Genomic DNA, 14,715 nt, shown 5'->3' on the forward strand with positions numbered 1-14,715 from the left:
CAATTAATAATCTATTTATGTTATAAATATCTACATTTACGGTATATAATTATATTTATATGATAGAAATGAGATAATAATCAATATCTAGTAGTAATCAATATCAAACAATAATCAAACAAAAACCAAATATTAATCAATATCATTAGCAAGACATCAATCACATTGCATCTAATATCATTAACAATCAAATAGCAATTATCATCAACTAATTATGCCCCAATCTAACAAAAAATTAATATCATTTATAAAATAAGATAGTAAGGAGATAATAATCATTATAAAAAAAAACAATTCATATCAAATAATAATCATACTATAATTAGGTATTATTAAGAATGAGTATTATTATCAAATAGTTGTCAAACAACAATCGGTATCAATGACAATCACCGATTAGACACTCATTAGATTACTACTGCATTTAGATATTAATCAAACAATCAGATAACCGTCGAAGTCATTTGACAATTAACATCTAATAATAATCAGATAACAACTTATATCATTACCAATCACATTACAATCAATATCAAAGAAGAATTATCATCACTGACCATTAGATAAGAGTTAAACAAAAATCAGATAAGAATTGATATCATTAGTAATTACCAATATGGTAATTAGAGGAAAACCAAATACAAACACATTTTTAATGGCGAGGGGCATTTTGGTCATGAAAATATTTTAATTTTGCTAACAACGATTTTGTCAATTTTGCAAAATCATAAAACATGAAATAGCCTTGATTTTACCAAAGCAATTTGACATTTTTGCAATTGCCCCTTAAAAAAGATAATGTAGTTTTAAATGAAAAACAAACCATTTCTAATTTCACCGCTGAACCCCATGGGAGTTACAATTCACCATATACAGCCAAGTCGTAAACGATTGAGCTCATATTAAGTACATAGGTGGAGCCCAGAAGGGCTTTATGTGAAGTGTGGGTCTGAACTTACCCCTTCCTTAGAAGTTAGAAGTGAACAGTGGATCTACTCATCATCAATAGATGAGCGTTTATAAGAAGCTTCAGCACGAGCTTCCTCCAACTTTTGCAGCAGTTCCTTCATGAAACTTGAATTAGTTCCATGAGTAATTCGCAGAATATCAAATGCCTTTGTATAAGATTTTAGAGAATCCTCGGTATGCCCAAGTAACCTGCCAAATTGAATGTCATCACATATTTGATTAAGTCGATACAACTATTTCCCAGTTCTTGAAAAGCAGCCAATCTGAATTTAGCAACAGAAACGAGCTCTTCCACCATTTGCAGTACAAGAACTCCAATTTCTGATGTTATTCTCGGTCAGAGAATGGCATCACAAGCAAAGTAATCATACAGTTTTTTGAGCTTTAGAAGAATAAAATAAGAGTGTTTTCTGGCGTACAAAAGGGAAGGACTAGTAAATGATACATCTTGGTGCACTACCAACCATTCCAATTTCCCACAAGTGTAGAACTGCAATCCAAGCAACGGATGGATCCCAGGGTATAGTTCTGTCATCATAGAAAAAAATTTATTGAATATAATTATATAACTTGTTAAAACTGCGGATCTTTAACATAAGATCAAACATAGGCAACCAAGTCAAAAGTACTGTAACATGCATGCAAGATAACAACAAAATCACTTGTTGAAATGAACAATTTGTCAGGGATGAACAGGGAAAATGAATCTTGAAAAACAGCATGAACCTAATGATTCAGGAGGTTTACAAAGATTACTGTAAATCCTTCAGAAGTTGAAATTGTTTCCCCTTTTCTTTTAATAATGTCCATCTTAGAAGAACTACCATAACCCCTGAAAACTTTTTCTATAATTTCATCTTTGAAGCCAGAACTTGTTTGAAGCGAAGGCAATTTTGAAGAAGAAAAATAAGGGAATACAAACAATAAAATAATCCTCGACAACAACCAAATCAAATATGCTAGCTCATCAAAGTTTGCTATATCTTCTCTTATGAATCCTTATCCTAGAATTGTTCATTCATGCCTAGAGAGAAAATGATAGCTGTTCCATAGAAAGCAATCTTAACTTCATGCTTTACTCTTTTCCACCATCAGAGGTGTTCAAGCAAGTTTGCATTGCACCTTAATTACTTCTAACAACTGCCTACCTCCATAGAATTAGATATGGAGAAATTCAAAAGTTATTTTAACATCTTATCTAGGTAGTCACAGTACTTGACCTAAACATCTGGCCACTCCACTTCCCAAAGTAAATCTTATTATATTGGATCGCCACCTTTTCGACTTTGGCCAAAGAGATGGTGGATTGACACTTTGAGCGTAGGTAATAATTTTTTCCACTTGTTTCTGCATTTACCAACAAGTCTGGATTGCGCCTTGCGCTTAATATGTAACATCTCTATTGAAATCAAAACTCCAAAACAAAAAAAAAGTAAAATTTGCAGTTTTCTGGGGTAAAAACCATGCTTGCAGTTGTATCAAGCAGATTACCCACTTTTTATCCCATAACAGTTAATTTACTAGAAGAATAATAAAGAGGCATACTCTGATAGACTGAAATTGTCAATTTGCAGTATGTTAGAGCTTTTGTCCAATTTTCTAGCTCCATCGAAATCTGCAAGAGACATCAGACATTTGATCACAAAACAATGCAACATATCTCAGAGAAGCTGAAAACAGTTGACTGTTCATTATTGACTGTTCATTATGCTTATAAATGATAGATAATGGGCAGAAATTTATTAAATCTTTTAAATCATTAACCCAAAAGCTTAAGTTAATGGGTGAAAGTAAATTTAATGTTATATCATCTAACACTCTCCTCGCTTGTGGGTTTTTATGTAGAAGAGCCAAGAAGTAAACCAATATTAATTGAGGAGGAAATTACATTGCAGAGGTTTGAACATATTACCTTCAGTATCACCCACCCATACCATCTTAAATCACCGTAGACCTAAAACCTTACGCAAATGAGTGGAGAAAATTTTAACATTATATCATTTAACATAACCATTAAGAGGCATGGTGAAATATTGGCTATATGAGCCACTATCTTGTAAAAAACACCCCAAATTTTGTCACAATTCAACCCAATCTTTTTACTCTAAAATTTATGGAATCCTATAACTCAAAAGCTCAATCGGTACAACGTCCATAGTTCAGGAGATTTGTGCATTTTTTGATACCAAGGGATTGATTACCCGTAAGTTTAGGAAGTGCTTGAACAAAAGGAAAGTTACAAGTGGTTTTTGCAATTTTCCTCAATATAATAACAATTAAAGAAGAAAAAACTTTGCGAAACCTTATTAAAACATAATTAACAAAAGAGCAAAGATAGAGCTTAACGACACACTCAACAACAAGAATCCCCTATTTTAAATTCTATTTTCAGTCTTGCGCATGATGTCTAAATAATAGCATATTACATCAGATTGAATATGCACCAAACGAGAACAAAATTGGACTTGGATTTTGAAGGTTGGCCGAGCAAATAGATTTGACATATGATACACAAATAATTACGAAGACATGTAAGGAACGATAATTAACAAAAAGAAAGTGAAAAGTATTCTTAGCCTACCTTGAGAAGCTTTTCTCGAGTTTGCATCAAACTGATGGAATAAGGATGGCATAATATCTTTTGGAGTTTCTCAACTTTTTCATGCATAAATAAAGCTTCTGCGTAATCTGAATTTGGTTAAAGATCAAAGCAGATGACAAATAGAATATAACGTGTCATAAACATTATTAGAGAAAAGTAACTTTTTAGTTCCTAATTTAAGGAATAAGTGCATTTTAACCCTTTGGTTTCAATTGGACTATTTTGATGATTGACCAAAACCCAACTACCATTAATGAATTTATAGTCAAACACAAAGGGATACTTTGAGAAGACATAGAAGTAGAAGCTTCATCTGATATTGATTTTATTTGACTAGCAATATTTTTTATATCCTCCTTACTTCGAACAAGTCCACATTGCTGGCATGTGAATCCAGTGTCATCTGCACGAAAAAGGAAAACAAACATTGAAATAACAGCACATCCTCAGTTACTGGTCCAATAGTGAAATATCACATACCTGAGTTGCGGAGCAGGAAGCCAGCACATTGGTCATTTGTGCACCTGTAGCCCTCCAAAATTGCGCTTTCTTTGATTTCATCTTCTTGAGCCTTAAATTTTTCAAGGGGGAAAATGATCAAATCAATAACAACTCTAATCATACCGGTCAAACATTATGTTTCAAATCAAGGATGAAATACATCTGAAAGATACAATTATCAGTTACAACTTTAACACATCGAGAGCATGTGCAAGTGAATAAGTAGTTTTCTTTAAGAGTCTTCTGCCGAGTCATAGTGCTTCCAGCAGTTTCTATATAACTTATTGACACCTAATAAAATGTCACCAGATAGATATAATTAGGCAGGGAACTGGAGAACTTAAATCATAAAACAACATAGACCAAAGAATTATATAATAGAGTTACAGCAGCAGAAATGATGTGCGGATAGAGAAAAATGACCTCATCGCTATACCTAGAGAACTAGGAAGAAAATAGTGAATATAGACAGAATGGTTACCTCAGCACCTGGTGGTATATGTTGCACAGCACGAACCACAGCAGATCTTCCCTCAAATACCAAAACAGCATTGGGCAAGCAGCTATAGCACGAAAACCATGTAGTAACTTAGTTGATCGTTATGATGATGTTTCTTATAATATATGATGAAGTTATGAATGTAAATACAGAACATGTTTTGTAAGGAGTTACCTATGGTTTATAATAGAGATTACAGGATATAGTCCAGTCCCCAATGGTCTAAGTTCACTGTCACATATGGTATGTGCATTACATGCAAGCTGCATAAAAAAGCATGGGGTTGGACTTCCGAAAAATTTATGCAAAACTAATCTTACCAGTCCTTGTGATTACAGAAAATAAGACTGAGCACCATCTGGATAAACCAATGTTCGAAAGATAGCCTCAATAAATTTATGCAAAAATAGGTGTTTGGATACTAACAATTTCCCATCTAAAGTGCAAACTAGCCAAGATAAAATTAAGGGCAGTGTGATCTTCATCCAGACAAAGATGACCATTGCCAAATGAAATTTATTGTTAGACAGTCCAATTTATACTCAGAATGGCGATACACAAGGTTTTTTAAATTAAAAATTTGAGTTCCTCAGCAAAAGTAAGCTACAATATAACAAATAAGTAGAAATATAAATGTTAAAAGTAGAACCTTGGAAAAGTTCACTGCTATCTCTTTTACGTTCATTTCAGGCCACTGCAAAATCAAATTCACCAGAGTTCCCATCTGAGCATACAACACCAGCTGTTTTTCATCGATGCCAGACATGTCTGATCGTTAAAATGGTTAGACAAAACAAATTATCAAGTTGAATGCCATAGTTAATATGACAACGCATAATTCAGATAGAGAACTTCACTAAATGAGGATACGGTCTATTAGTTCCTCCACCAATTTATAATTGTCTGTTGCAGCCATAGGTATGACCTGACAATAGAATAATGATACGTTCACGCTGCAAATTATTAAAAACAATATAAATATCTAGAAGTATGAAATTAAAAAATTTTAAGCAATTTATTGAACAAGACAGGGAAGTTCCAAATCATACTTAAATATTTCTTATTTGTAACTTTATATGTCGATATGATTAATTACAAAAAAAAAGGAAAATGTGGAGAAAATTAAAAATGATAAGATAAAGATAAGTACAAATAATATTGGAATTGCAACATCATAACCAACATGGTTTGCCTGACTACAACCAGGCATATCAACGAGTATCCACATTAAATAGACATAACTGAACAGGAATGGTAGCTGCCTTACACCACTACTATCTCATAGAACTCGATCTAGTTGTGAAGAACTTCAATCTTTATCAATATATGGAATAGGAGTTACAGCAGAATTGAATTGAGTAAAACTCAATTCAAAATTACAATCTCTCTTGTTCTTCTATCTCTCAAGAAGTAACAAGCCAATGCTAGAAATCTCTCCCAAGCTAACTAACTTCTTCCCGCCCAGACTAACTACTATTTAAACATATTAACCGACTTAACCACTAACTGATTGGCTGCCCTGCTTCACACGCTTCACATGTGTGACTTCCCTTTCTTTCTCCTACTATATTGAAATCTAATAGGAGGTCTAACATTACTCCCCCTCTCCAAATTCACCTTGTCCTCAAGGTGAAGATCCGGATAAAGCCACTGCATATCTTCATAGATTTCCCATGTAGCTTCATGCCTCGGCAGCCCTTCCCAACACAGCAACACTTCCCAACTTCCAGCTTTGTTCTTCTGATAACCGAGGACCTCTTCAGGTTTTGCTTTCCATTCATAGTTTTCATTTACATATTGAATAGTAGGCTGTATATTCGTGTGCTCACCCACCAACTTCTTCAATTGAGAGACATGAAATACAGGATGAATAGAAGTATCATTTGGAAGTTCTAGCTTGTAAGCAATCGAACCAATTCTCTCTAAAATCTTATAGCCCGAAAAGTTTAGGAGAAAGCTTCTCATTTCTTTTTCTCCTCATCGACAGCTACTTGTAGGGTCTGCTTTTTAAGAACCAAATCTCCAACCTAATACTCAACATCCCTTCTCTTGCAGTCAACATATTTCTTCATTTGGTCTTGAGCTAAACATAGATGTTCTTGTAAAGCTCCCAAAGCAATATCCCTTACCCTTAACTGTTCATCCAATGTAGAATTAGTTATCTCACCATCACCATAAGACAATAGAAATGGAGTCTTTCGACCATACACCACTTGAAAGGGAGTTACACCTAGGGCCCTTTGAAACGTGGTATTATACCAATATTCAGCCCACGACAACTATTTCACCCACTCTTTGGGCTTCTCACTGCAGAAGCATCTAAGATATGTCTCCACCCCTCTATTTACCACCTCTGTTTGACCATCTGATTGCGGGTGGTAGGCAGTACTTTTGTTCAACTTTTACCAAACATTCTAAACATCTCCTTCCAAAAATGACTAAAGAAGATTTTATACCTATCTGAAGCAATAGATGTAGGAAAACCATGGAGTCTAACAATCTCTTTCACAAAAAGTTCTGTTACTGCTTTAGCCGTGTAAGGATGTTTAAGGGGTAAAAAATGACCATATTTGCTTAAACGATCCACCACTACCAATATCACCTCATATCCGTTAGCCTTTGGTAATCCATCCACAAAGTCCATGGATATATCACTTCATATTTGTTGTGGAATTTCCAACGGTACTAACAAGCCAGCTGGAGACGAAGCTAGTGTTTTGTTTCGTTGACATGTTAAACATTCCTCACAATGCTTTTTAACGTCAACTTTCATCCCTTCCCAGTACAATTTACTAGCCAATCTCTTAAACGTTCTTAAAAATCCCGAGTGAACCCCAACAACTGAGTCATGATAAGTATTAAGAACAAATGGAATTAAAGTTGAGTTCTTTGAGAGTACTAACCGGTTCTTATACTTCAGCATGCCATTCTGAATCGAAAACTTTCCATCTTCCTGTTCCCTTAGCTCATTCAATTCAACTATCACTTTCTGGAGCTTTAGGTCATTTTCCATTTCCTCTTTGATAGTTTTCAGATTGATTATGACCGGTACTGATATGCCACATAACTGGACATCTGGTGGCTTCCTCGACAGGGCATCCGTAACCTTATTTTCAAGACCAAGTTTATAAATCACCTCAAATGAGTACCCCAACAGCTTCTCTATCCATTTTTTATACTGGGGCTGTATTACCCTTTGCTCGAGCAGGAATTTCAACGATCTTTGATTAGTCTTAACAAGAAATTTTGCTCCCAAGAAGTACGGTCTCCATCTTTTTACAGCAAGAACAACTACCATCAATTCTCTTTCATAAACTGGTCGTGCCCTATCTCTCATAGCTAGCGTATGACTGTAGTAGGGCTATTGGGCGTTTAGACTGAATCAAGACAGCACCAACACCATAACTTGATGCATCCGTTCAATTTCGAACGGTTGACACAATTTGGTAGTGCGACGACAGGGAGGGACATCATTGCTTTCTCAACTTTCAAATGCTTCTTCAGCCTCCTCATTCCACTTAAACCCCCCTTTCTTAAGTAACCGAGTTAGAGGTACAGCTATGGAGCCATACTGTCGCACATACCGTCTATAATAACCGGTTAACCCAAGGAATTCTCGGACTTACCTGATGTCAGTTGGCTTCGGTCATTCAATTACAGACTTGATTTTTTCCGGATCAACCTCAACACCACCTCCAGAAATAACATGCCCCAAATACTCAACTTTTGACTGAGCAAAACTGCATTTTTTTTCTATTCGCATACAACTCATGTTTCCTCAGAGTCGACAAGACCAGCTCCATATGGTTCAAATGCTCATCCATATTCTTACTGTATATTAGAATGTCATCAAAAAACACCAAGACAAACTTCCTTAGATGTGGTTTGAAGATGGCATTCATTAATGCTTGAAATGAGGCTGGTGAATTCGTTAGCCCAAAGGGTATAACTAGGAACTCATAGTGACCTTCATGAGTTCTAAAGGCAGTTTTTTCAATATTTTCATCGGCCATCCAAATCTAATGACAACCGGACTTCAAATCGATCTTAGAGAATAGGGATGCTCCACACAATTCATCAAATAACTCCTCAACCAGTGGTATAGGAAATTTATCCGGAATAGTCGAATTATTCACAGCCCTATAATCTACACAGAATCGCCAACTCTCATCCTTCTTCTTGACAAGAAGTACAGGGCTGGAAAAAGGGCGAGTGCTAGGGTGAATTACTCCTGATGCAAGCATTTCCCCACTAGTTTTTCCATTTGTTCCTTTTGGTGATAACCATATCGATAAGGCCTTACATTTATGGGATCAGTTCCTTTCTTCAAATGAATGTGATGTTCAATGCCTCTTCTCGATGGAAGTTTATCTGGCTACTCAAAAACATCCGCATACTAATCCAAAACTGAAAGCACAAGGTTTACTCCTCTCGGGAACCACATCAACTTCACAGCATTCAGCCTTAATTAGACCATTCACTTCTATTGCCCGGCATTCAATCAAAAACCCTTCATCTTGTTCTCCCCATGACTTAATCATGCTTTTTCAAACTCACTCGTGCCTTGGTGAGGCTCGGATCTCCTTTGATGCAAATTTGCTTTCCATGACAAGTAAATGTCGATGATAAATTCTTCCAATCAACCACAGTTGCTCTTAATGAATAAAGCCACTACATCCCCAAAATAATATCCACTCCTCCCAGTTCTAACGGTAAAAAGTCCTCCCTCACAGTCCAGTCCTTCAACTGCACTTCCAAGGCCTTACAAATTCCCTTGCCTTGAATGGCGGTTCCCAAACCCAATATTATCCCATAATGTGCTCTCTTTGGTAGGTAATTGCAGCTTCTTTACTAACTTATCAGAGACAAAGTTGTGGGTAGCTCCACAATTTATTAATATCACAACTTCCTCTTCTTGCAGCTTCCCCCTTACCTTCATAGTTCCAGGGTCATTTAGTCCCACCACAGAGTTAATCGACAACTCCACATATGCTGCATTGTCTCCCTTTACTTCCGGCCTAGATAACTCTTTTCCTTCAAGCTCACTTTCTTCGATTATCTCATATTCCTCATTCTCATTCACCACTACAAACATTCTTAGTTCACGCTGCTCCTTCATTTTACACTTATGGTCAGCTGAGTATTTTTCATTGCATCAGAAGCACAGTCGCTTCTCTCTCCTCGCTTGAAACTCTGCATTGGGTAAGCGTTTCGAAGTACCTTCCTAGCGCACTTCACTACTGTTAGAGCTTCTTAAAGTGATTGTCCTTAAAGGAAACGTAGTGTTTCCTTTGTTTTCACCCACAGATAACTCGTACCTGCTTTTGCGCTCATTGCAAATTGAGGTGGATATTCCCTGCCAGAAAATCCATTCAAATTGACCTCTCCCCTAATTATTTCTCTATTCTCAACTAACTATGCTATCTGCATCATTTTGGCAAGGCCTTTAGGACGACACAATGCTACATCTGCCTTGATCCAAGGGAATAGCCCATTCATAAAGGTCTCTTCTACCACTCTTTCTTGCAAGTCAGACAACGGCGCTAGGCACTACAATTTTTATACTCTTCTACTGTTTTTTCTTGCTTAATTCAAAGAAATCTACCACAAATCGATCATTCTCTAGTGGATCTAAATCGGACTAACAGCCTTTCTTTTAAGTTCGACCAACTCAAAAATTTATCTCTTTCCTTTTATGATCGGCACCAGTTTAAAGCTGGTCTTCAAAACTAGTCATTGGCACTAACATTTTTTCAGATCGGTATATTTATGGATCTAGAAATACCTTTCAACGCGAAATAACCACGAATCAAGATCTTCTCCATTGAATATTGGCATTTTGACCTTCTTAAACTTGTTCCGATCTCCAGCATTTTCATCATTATCGGATTTCCTCTCGTTTCGACCTTCTCCGATATTTCGGTCTGCTCCGATATCACAGCTGGAAGTTGCTTCATTTTTTTTTCCTTTCGTTGTTGATTTATCGCGTACTGCTGATTCAGTCAATCGCTCACTCATCATCGAGCGTTCCTTCGCATTCGACTCCATGAACATCAGAAGTACTTGCTGTTGTTTCTCAGTTTGGAAACGCATCAGTTCTAAGTTCTTCATAATCTCACTCAAGCTTGCATTAATCACCGGCATTTTACTCAGCTCCTTTTTTAGTCCGGCGATTTCCAGATCGAACACTTCCATTCGTTCTTCAATTCGTGTCAGCACCATGGCCGAGCGTTTTTCCAGAATCGTGCTATGATACCAAAATGATAGAACTTGATCTAGTTGGGAAGAACTTCAATCTTTATTGATATATGGAATAGGAGTTACAGCAGAATAGAATGGAGTAAAACTCAATTCAAAATTACAATCTCTCTTGTTCTTCTATCTCTCAAGAAGTAACAAGCCAATGCTAGAATTCTTTCACAAGCTAACTAACTTCTTCCCCCCAGACTAACTACTATTTATACTAGTATTAACCAACTTAACCACTAACTGATTGGCTGCCCTTCTTCACACGCTTCACACGTGTGACTTCCCTTTCTTTCTCCTACTATATTGAAATCTAATAGGAGGTCTAACACTATCTTATGATGGTGTTTGAAGCTTGATCAAATGGACATAGCAGTGTTCAAATATATCTTCACAAAGACACAAAAATAATACAAAATTCCTAATGTGAGGGCATATTGTGGTCCCTTATAGCTACTCAGACCAATATCAAAACAAACTTATTGTTGTGTTCAATCATTTTCCCATACACAGAATTTAAGAGATTAAGTGGCAAAAGTGAGATTTTGGGAGGATGATTGGTGTTCTGGTAAAGCCTTTATAGATATTCCTCTCCCCACTGACTTAATGCTCTGGTTTGCTCCAAATGCTTATTGGGTCACAGTACAGGGGAATATGGGAAGGTTATATGAAATGTTGGAACCTATGGTTCAAAATCCTTATGGTTAATAGAGAAACGAAGGAACAGACTATCATTTTCCCATTAATAGTTTTGTTGCTTATTAGCTATCCTTATCTACACTCTACAGCCAAAAAGATCCAGAGGAGAATAATTGATTGTTCTGCTTCAACAGCGAAATCTTCAAGGCCAAACCACCTTTCCCATTTAGTTTCCTGCTGTATTATTTTTTCAAGAACAAGTCTTAACATGGAAAGCCTGAAGTTGAGAGTATTTACATATGATAAACATTGGGAATGCTGTAAAAACAGATATGGACTAAAAAAATGGAGGGAAGAATTTTACCTTTTCACTTTGCAATTTTCTTCGAATAAAGAGTTTGATCATCAACCTTATAGATGGAGTAACGGATTTATGCCTACCTTTGTCAAGCCTTGCAAGAGCATCACATTCAAGACGATGCAACTTCCACTCTGACCTCTGAAAGTCATAGAAACACAAGCTCGTAAAATCCCATTGTTTAAAAATGCCAAGGTGTTATTAGATAACAAGACTTAATACAACCCATCTGCTAGTCACTACAAAAAGATAGAAGGAAGAATACTGAAGTTCTAAAATATAAATGGCATTCTACCACACCAGTATTGACAGAACAAAATGTTAATTGTATCAAAAGTATCGACATAATATGACTTCTTCTTCTTCTTCTTGAAAGAATCCGGGATTTGATCAGAATGAATATGAATACATACTTTCAAACAAAAGTTACATGTCCTAAAGTTTGCTCATAAGTTCTCAAATTGTGGTCTAGTTATTTGCAAAATCCTAACGTACAAACAAGTCACAAGCAATGGTTGATCTTTAGCTCAAGTTTTACAGTTAGTGAAATTCAATGGTGCATCAAATTGTGGAAAAGGAACAAAAAAGACTTCATCTGTCTCACATACCTGACACATACTACTGCAATACCATGCGACTTTGCAAGCTGAGCACTTCTTAAGGTTTATTGATGCAAAACACCTGTCACATCTGAACTCAACAGGTGAGTTGTTGGGAACACATACATAAGGTTCTTGGCTAATTATTTCTTCTCCTGCAACAATAAAAATGATAATTCGTTTGAACTTTTTTTTACATTAAAAGTTCCATCAGTAGATACTAACAACATCTCACATACTTCAAAGTGCATTTATAGAATGAGATTGCAGTATACAGCATAGTTTTACTGGAGTTTCGACGTTAATCTATCTCTACATTCGTTATTGATTATTTCTTCAAGGATATTTGTATAAATTGAGATGCATGTACACTTCAAGAACTTCCTCTTTTGGAGTTGGCATCTTTTGAACATTGTAGTTCAAATGAAAAGCTCGACTCTTGATCAAAAACAATAAACAACCAAGCTATGACATATAACTACAATGTTTTATACTAAACCACTTCCCAAGCGACCTTTCACAGACCCAATTTCTTAACTAGGAAATAAAAGCCTGCGATTGTCTTGATCTTTCAATTTTGCTGCCCAGTGTTGGCCATCATACACCTACAGCAAAAAGTTCAAATCTATCCTGCAGCCTTAAGCAAGTAGACAACCGAAGTTGACCCCAGTATGAGCTCGTTAGTATGAGCAATAACAAAAATGGCAGCTTTAGAGTGGTCAGGATTTCAAAGAACAAATAAGATAACAAATAGAAACAATGAGTAAAGAAAAAAGAGAATGACCCGGGCGGAAATTCCTGGTGGTAAAGAGGCTCCGGCCCTTCTCCGGCAGAATAGTAACTGTTAACCCACGGGCGTTTAGAGCACTGTGCAAGTCCTCCATGAATTCTGAAAACACAGTGCGGAGTGAGGTCTGGAAAAAAAAATGAAAATGAAAAAGTTGGGGTTTAAAAGTCTAAAATTGCAAATGATCTAAACTTTTAAAAAATTGTCAGGGTGACTTGGAAAATCTTATCTTAACTTGAAATTATACCATTATCCTCCATATTGATTTAGGTTTTTTTTTTCTTTTTTTTTTTTTTTTTAATTTTCCTCCCACTGTCATACATATTTTTTCTCATTTCCCACGGTCTTCTTTTTCTCCGACATCTTTTTCTTTTGCAACATCATCGTCTTCTTCTCAAATGCATATTTCTTCGGCTTCTTCTCAAAGTGACACCAACGGGAGAAGGTGAGACTAAATGACACCAACGGGAGAAGGTGAGACTAAATGACACCAACGAGACTAACGAGATGAGGGAGAGTGACACCGACGAAACTGAACAAGAGCGACACGGGACGTTCAAGATTGAGAGAGACAAAGTAAGACGGGCAAGACAAGAGAGGGCGACATGAGGTTGTTTTCTACATGCGCATGTGTGCTTTTTGGTAATCCCACAAAATTTGATGTTAACATTCAAAGGGTTATTCGACATCCTTAAAAAAAAAAGGATCATTCACTATAAGAAATTGTGGATCTCCAAACATCATTTTTAAACGTCAGGAGTCAAGGCATCGGGATATATCCTATCTTCTGATGCTTTAGATGGATGTCGGAAGATACTATATCTCTCGACAAGTAATTAATGCATCAACATCTAAGAGGAAAACTTGAAATTCGAGGGGGTATCTCCCGACGTCTTGTTGGTATGTGTCAGGCGATATGTGGGAACTCCCGATGGACGTCTTATGTCCTCACGAGTTTTGGGGACGTCCGATGTTTAGCTAGCGATGCCGAAAGTCATCAGGGATATATCTCTCGACGCCACTTTTACAACAAGTTGAGAGATATTGTGAATTTTAAGTTTAGGGATTGTATCTCTTGACGATGTACATGTACACATCAGGAGATACAACCAATTAGCATCGACTTTAGTAAGCTGATAAGCAGAACTACCTCAATCACGTTTGAGAACTCTCTTTATTCTAGGTGAACCCCCACAACAGTAACAGGAATAACCCCAATTAAACAAATAGTTAAACAACTCCACGAAAACTAAACAGATTTTTGGCTTGGAAAGATTGATCAAAGATCAAGAAAGAACGAAAACTTGTTCCTAACTTCAAGATTTTGAACTCTCCACAATCTAATTGATCAAACTAGATTGAAAGTCCTAAATATGCATTATAACACAAGAATATAAAGGAAAGCATAAAGATTGAGAGGTAACACTATGAGAAAATTTCATTCAAATTCAAGTTGTGTTAAAAATGTGAAAACTACAACTTTATTTATACTAACTTCAAATATTATATGAAAGG

The 14,715-nt window shown here is 36.2% G+C and overlaps 1 protein-coding gene across 14 annotated transcripts; it reads right to left on the reverse strand.

Annotated features, from left to right (window-relative positions):
* Positions 1-749: 749 nt before the first annotated feature.
* On the reverse strand, positions 750-13,594 carry LOC103503403 (histone-lysine N-methyltransferase ASHR1). 14 transcript variants are annotated; one of them, XM_051090246.1, is made up of 16 exons: positions 13,436-13,593; positions 13,198-13,327; positions 12,952-13,043; positions 12,423-12,568; positions 11,821-11,955; positions 5,442-5,496; positions 5,221-5,339; positions 4,746-4,834; positions 4,554-4,635; positions 4,262-4,363; positions 4,052-4,142; positions 3,855-3,974; positions 3,551-3,657; positions 2,515-2,584; positions 1,389-1,497; positions 750-1,158 (listed from the first exon to the last, which is right to left on the reverse strand). In XM_051090246.1, the coding sequence occupies exons 4-16, from the start codon at positions 12,429-12,431 to the stop codon at positions 993-995; spliced, it is 1,254 nt and encodes a 417-aa protein (XP_050946203.1). In that variant the 5' UTR covers positions 12,432-12,568; positions 12,952-13,043; positions 13,198-13,327; positions 13,436-13,593; the 3' UTR covers positions 750-992. The 14 variants fall into 14 exon arrangements, with proteins under 14 accessions (XP_050946203.1, XP_050946202.1, XP_050946204.1 ...); XM_051090245.1 differs by having other exon boundaries at positions 12,939-13,043; XM_051090247.1 differs by having other exon boundaries at positions 12,928-13,043.
* Between the last annotated feature and the right edge of the window lie 1,121 nt (positions 13,595-14,715).

The sequence above is a fragment of the Cucumis melo genome, chromosome 9 (genome assembly GCF_025177605.1).
Source record: "Cucumis melo cultivar AY chromosome 9, USDA_Cmelo_AY_1.0, whole genome shotgun sequence".
NCBI classification, from domain to species: Eukaryota; Viridiplantae; Streptophyta; class Magnoliopsida; order Cucurbitales; family Cucurbitaceae; genus Cucumis; species Cucumis melo.

Excerpts from the sequence above, each read along its gene's own strand:
- LOC103503403 (XM_051090235.1), bottom strand. The coding sequence starts at position 13,519 with ATGACAGTGGGAGGAAAATTAAAAAAAAAAAAAAAAAGAAAAAAAAAA. Across the intron at positions 3,975-4,051 it reads CTTCCTGCTCCGCAACTCAG|ATGACACTGGATTCACATGC; the intron begins GTATGTGATATT and ends TTTTTCGTGCAG. Across the intron at positions 1,498-2,514 it reads GACAATTTCAGTCTATCAGA|AACTATACCCTGGGATCCAT; the intron begins GTATGCCTCTTT and ends CTATGATGACAG.